This window comes from Parasteatoda tepidariorum, chromosome 8 (genome assembly GCF_982258835.1).
Source record: "Parasteatoda tepidariorum strain Cologne lab strain chromosome 8, Ptep-v5.0, whole genome shotgun sequence".
In the NCBI taxonomy this organism is placed as follows: Eukaryota; Metazoa; Arthropoda; class Arachnida; order Araneae; family Theridiidae; genus Parasteatoda; species Parasteatoda tepidariorum.
The window spans coordinates 66,666,487-66,672,226 of NC_141762.1; the positions used below are offsets into that span (position 1 = coordinate 66,666,487).

Here is a 5,740-nt window from a genome sequence, read left to right on the forward strand (position 1 = left end):
ATGTGGCAGTCCTGGAGAACGGGGTAAGTAGCACTTACCTTAATTAATATAGAAATAGTTTTCTTCAGTTTTTGCTTAAAAATTGAAATTTGGCGCCCGAACAGGGACTGCCATTAAACGGTAATAAACTATTATTGACATTCATTGACTTTTACCTGATAACGAAATGTTGCATGTTTGAAATAAGACATTAAACACCAATTAAAAGAAATTAAGATTAGCAATTAAGAATAACTATAAATTGACTCACACTTACAGAATGTCTGAAGAAGAATTGAATAAATTGAAACGGAAACGCGGCTTTGTAAGAGCTTCGGTGACAAAGATGATTACTAAAATCGAAACTGACATTCTAAAACCGGACATAAGTGTGGATGATCTCGAAGAATCACTCGAACTTTTTGGTGAAAAAAGCGAGGAATTAAAAACTATTGATTCTCAGATTGAGGGCTTAATCAAAATCGAGGATATGGAAGAGGAATTTAACTGTATAGAAGAGTACAAAGAAAAAATAACTAAAACAAAATTTAGAACATTAAGATTTATTAAGAATTTAAACAAAGAACTTGATTTAAATAATTCCTTTCAAGAAGCTAATATTTCTCTAAATAGTCCCAATCAGAGTGACATTCAAACCATTGAAAGGGAACGCATAAAGTTACCTAAATTAACTATTCCTAAGTACTACGGAGAAATTTCTGAATGGTTAAATTTTTGGAATTGTTTCAATTCTTCAATTAATGAGAATAAGAACCTCAGTAAACTTGATAAATTCATTTATTTGAGATCATTTTTAGGAGGTCCTGCGTTTAATGTGATTGATGGTTTAGAATTAACCGCGGAACATTATGATCACGCTATTGATTTATTAAAGCAACAATTTGGCGATACAAATATTTTGATTAATGTACACATTGAAAACCTACTCCATACATGCCCATTAAAAAACTCTAATGACGTAAAAAACTTCAGGAACATTTTTAATCACATACAAAAGAACATTAGAAGTTTAGAAAGTTTATCTGTTAAAAAAGATAGCTATTCGAACATTCTAGTTCCCATTTTAACCAAATTGTTGCCCCGTGATCTACTACTAGAATTCAACAAAAGAACAAAAAATCCTCTTGTTTCTGAAATTGATGAGCTAATCGATTTTTTTATCATCTCAATTAAAAGCCAGAGAAATGACTTTCTTAAATATGAATACTTCTGTTTCGGAAATCAAAACACATGTTAGAATGAATCCTCACATTACTGAGAAGGAGTGTAGGCGCCAGCCATCGGCTTCTGCATTAATTAATGAGTGTTTTGAAGATCGGAAGAATGAGAAAGAGACTTGTCTGTTTTGTAAATCTCATAAACATTACTCGGCTTCTTGCACGAATAATAATTTGAGTTTGGAAGAAAAAATAGACATTTGTAAGCGGTCTGGCTCTTGTTTCCGATGCTTAAATGATAAAATAAAAAAAAGACACCTTTCCTCTACTTGTAAGGCTATCGTTAAATGTGAGATATGTTCCGGCAGACACGTCAGTATAATGTGTATGGGGAAAAGAAAAATAAATTCGATAGAAACAGGGGGGAAGGGGAATAATTCTGATCTTTCCCAAATGAAACCTGATACTGCCTGTGCTTTAAGTAACTCTTCTAGTAGAGAAAAAATAATGTTGCAAACTCTCATTGTAAGTGTTTCGGGAGGTAAACAAAAACATTTGATTAGGGTGATTATTGATACTGGATCTTCTTGTAGTTATATATCGGAATTTGCAGCGCGTAAGTTAAAATTAAAGAGTCTTGGGCAGGAAACAGTTGTGCATGGATTGTTCGGGGGGTTAAAGAAAAAAGAATCACATAAAAATTACACGATTAATTTAAGTAATGTGGACAATAGTTTTACTTATACATTAAATGTACTGGAACAAAAGACAATTTGTACCCCGATTCCAAAATTGGACAATAGGGAAATTATGAAGGAATTAAAAGGGCACGGAATTTATCCTAGTGACGTAACCGTGAATGAAACTTTATGTTTATTTGATAGGAATGCTAATGAAATTCACGGATTAATAGGTGCGGATTATGCTGGAGATTTATTTACTGGAGAAATTAAAAATATAACGAATGGCCTTGTCGCGATGAATACGCATTTCGGTTGGACCTTAATGGGAAGAACTGGAGAAAGTCCTATAACGAATGAAGTGCTTTTATCACTTCATGTTACTGACTTAAATATTTGTGACTTATGGTCACTTGATTCTCTGGGAATTACGGAACCGAATATTTCTCAAACGAGATCAGAAATTGAGGAAGCCGCGAAAGATCATTTTGTTCGGTCGTTAAGAAGGGATGAAGAAGGTAGATATGAAGTGTCTCTCCCCTGGTTAGAGGTTCATCCTGAATTACCGGACAATCGAAACCTTGCCGAAAAACGGTTAAAGTCTTGCGTAAAGGCGTTACAAAAACGAAACTGTTTACATGAATATGAAAACGTCTTCAGAGATTGGGTAGCCGAAAAAATTATTGAACCCGTTGATTCAGAGGAACTGACAAAAGATAAAGGTCATTATTTACCGCATAGACCAGTATTTAAAGAGTACTCCACAACTAAAATCCGACCGGTTTTTGATGCGTCTGCTAAGGAAAGAAATTCTGTATCGCTGAACGATTGCGTTGAGAAAGGGCCGAATAATTTAGAACTGATCCCAAAACTCATTAACAGATTTCGTCAGGGGAAATTTGGGGTAATATCGGACATTCGTCGAGCTTTCCAACAAATAAACGTTGCTCCCTCAGATAAGAAATATCTGCGGTTCTTATGGTGGGAGGGAGGTGATCCAGGGAAACTAATTGTTTATTCACATTGTCGTGTAGTTTTCGGCGTAAATGCAAGTCCATTTTTACTCGCCGCGACTATAAATTATCATTTAGAGAATGTAGATGAAACCAAGAGAGACATAGCTTTAAAACTTAAAGATTCCATGTATGTGGACAATTGTGTTGCAAGTGTGAACACTATTGACGAGTTAAATTCTTTCATTACGGTGTCTAAAGAATTAATGGCTTCAGCACAATTTGACCTAAGGGATTGGAAACATAATCGGCCAGATAGTGATGAGGAAACCTCAATTTTGAACTTGTCTGGAGATAACTATAAAGAAATCGTTTCAGTATTGGGCCTTAAATGGAATTTATACAGGGATACTTTATCTTGTGAGATAAATGAGGAAAATCAACCCATTCCGAGTAAACGAAATGTATTATCTATGTTAAGCCGAATTTTTGACCCTATTGGGTTTACAAGTCCTGTCACACTAGTTCCTAAATTAATCTTGCAGGAATGTTGGAAGGAGAAAATTAATTGGGATACAGGACTTCCGGATAATCTGAGGAATAAATTTCTAAAGTGGGCTAATGAATTAAAATATCTGAAAGAAATAGAAATCCCTAGAAAAACACCTGATCTAGATGAAAATTCTACTCTGCATGTCTTCGTAGACGCGAGCAAATCGGCTTACGCGGCTTCAATTTTTATTAGAAATGTTAAAGGGGGAATAGTTAACTGTCAACTCTTACAGGCTAAATCCAAGGTAGCACCCCTAAAATCGATAACAATTCCTAGATTAGAAATTCTCGCGTGTACCATTGGAGCCAGGCTCGCTTACACTGTAAGAGATGATTTGAATATGAAGAATGTGCAAACCTTTTTCTACACTGACTCAATGAACGCTTTATACTGGATTAAAAAGCAAGATAACTGGGCCACTTTTGTTGCTAACAGAGTCAATGAAATTCGAAAACTTACGGATCCGGAGGCTTGGCGACATATTCAAGGAAAGTATAATCCCGCAGATTTGCCCTCGCGGGGATGTAATTCTAAAGATTTATTGAAATCCCATTGGTGGGAGGGCCCCCAATGGTTAAAACTGCCATTCGAGAATTGGCCAGCTAGTGAACTTTCTCCGGATATTGAAGTAGTTCTTTCAGAAAGAAAACGAACTATATCCTCAGCCACAAATTTAACAACTAATACCTTTGAAATCTTCCAAAATGTGTCTTCCTTCAATAAAATTGTGAGAATCATGGCTTACGTCATCCGATTTTATAAAAATACTCTAAGAAATCATAGTGACAGAAAGAAGGGAAAATTGAAGGTAGAAGAGATCGAAGCATCTGAGAAGTTCGTTTTGAAAGAAATTCAAAGAGAATCTTTTAATGGAAAGATAAATTTTCGAACTGTGAAAGACAGCGATGGTCTCTTACGAGTTGAGACAAGAATAACATCGAGAAAAGACTTAGAAACTTTTAGATTCCCTATATTATTGCCTAGCAAGCATGATTTGGTGGAAAAATTAATAATGGACAAACATATTGAACTGAAACATGCCGGTGTTCAAACTTTGATGTCTCACCTCAGAGAGTCGTTTTGGATCATTAAAACCAGAAAGACAATTCGAAGCGTCGTAAGAAATTGCGTCAAGTGCAAAAGATTCTCGGTTAAGCCATTGGAAGCCGTAAGCATTCCACTCCCAGAAGATCGAGTCAGAGACGCAGCTATTTTTGAAATTATAGGTGTCGACCTGTGCGGACCTCTGCTTTTAAAAGGAGATAGAAAATGCTGGGTGGTACTCTTCACTTGTGCCATCTACCGAGCGGTGCACCTCGAAGTAGTATCGTCCCTGTCAACAGATTGTTTCATCTTGGCCCTTCGCCGATTTATTGCTCGCAGAGGACACCCGTCCACTGTATACTCTGACAATGGAACAAATCTTGTGGGAACGGCAAATCTTTTGAAGAACATTAATTGGAACGAAATTGAAGACTTTGCTTCAAGGAAACGAATTTCATGGAAATTTAATCCTCCCTCTGCCCCTTGGTGGGGAGGCTTCTTCGAAAGATTAATAGGAGTTTTGAAAGGCATCCTGAGAAAGGTTCTAGGACGAGCTTGTTTGAATGAAGAAGAGTTAGCTACAGTATTATGCGACGCGGAAAGTTTAATTAATTCCCGTCCTATAACGTATCTTTCAGAAGATCCCGAAGATCTGTCAGCGCTCACGCCATCCATGTTTCTACAGGAAATTAAAGAAATTGGTGTTCCTGAACTTGACCTAATTGATTCAAAAAAATTGAACAAAAGATATTCTTATCGGTTAAAATTGCGACAAGACCTGCGAAACCGATTCAGAATTGAATATCTAGGTTTGCTTAAAGATAATTCTAAAATTAAAAGGGAGTCGTCTATCAAAGAAGGAGATCTTGTGCTAATCGGAGATTCCAACCATAAAAGAATACTCTGGCCATTGGCCAAAGTTGAAAGGACTTATCCAGGAAAGGATGGGAGAATCCGTTTAGTGGAACTTAAGACCCAATCTGGGAAACTATTAAGACCTATACAAAGACTTTTTCCGCTGGAAGTGTAACCATTTTGCTAATAATTTTATTTGTTTAGTTTTTTCAGATGGACCATATAGACTAAGAATTCTGTTTGGATTCGAAAATATTTCTTCGAATCCAAAGGTGGGAGATTGTCGAGAATTCCCACTTCTGCGCATGTTGTTTTGGTGCGCCCACAGCGCCACCAGTTGATGTTTTGATCTCAATCTGTGAACAAGCATGTTTAGCTCCGTACGATAATTAGATGTTTAATTGTTAATCCTTTTTTGTTTGTTATATTTCGTTATTAAAGTGATTGTCTCTAAAACATGTTAGTCTTTTATGACTGAGCAAATTGATATTTATTACC

General features: G+C 36.2%; 1 protein-coding gene across 1 annotated transcript; it reads left to right on the forward strand.

The window, feature by feature from the left end:
• The first annotated feature begins 259 nt into the window (after nt 1-259).
• On the forward strand, nt 260-5,417 carry LOC147806219 (uncharacterized). Its single transcript, XM_087149600.1, has 2 exons — nt 260-498; nt 2,042-5,417. Exons 1-2 carry the CDS (start codon nt 260-262, stop codon nt 5,415-5,417), a joined length of 3,615 nt encoding a protein of 1,204 aa, XP_087005726.1.
• Nucleotides 5,418-5,740: the final 323 nt, after the last annotated feature.

What these genes read in the sequence shown, in the direction of transcription:
- LOC147806219 (XM_087149600.1), top strand. Translation starts at nt 260, where the DNA reads ATGTCTGAAGAAGAATTGAATAAATTGAAACGGAAACGCGGCTTTGTA. An exon ending in GAATTTAACTGTATAGAAGA is followed by an intron (nt 499 to 2,041) that starts GTACAAAGAAAA and finishes TTTATTTGATAG; the next exon opens with GAATGCTAATGAAATTCACG.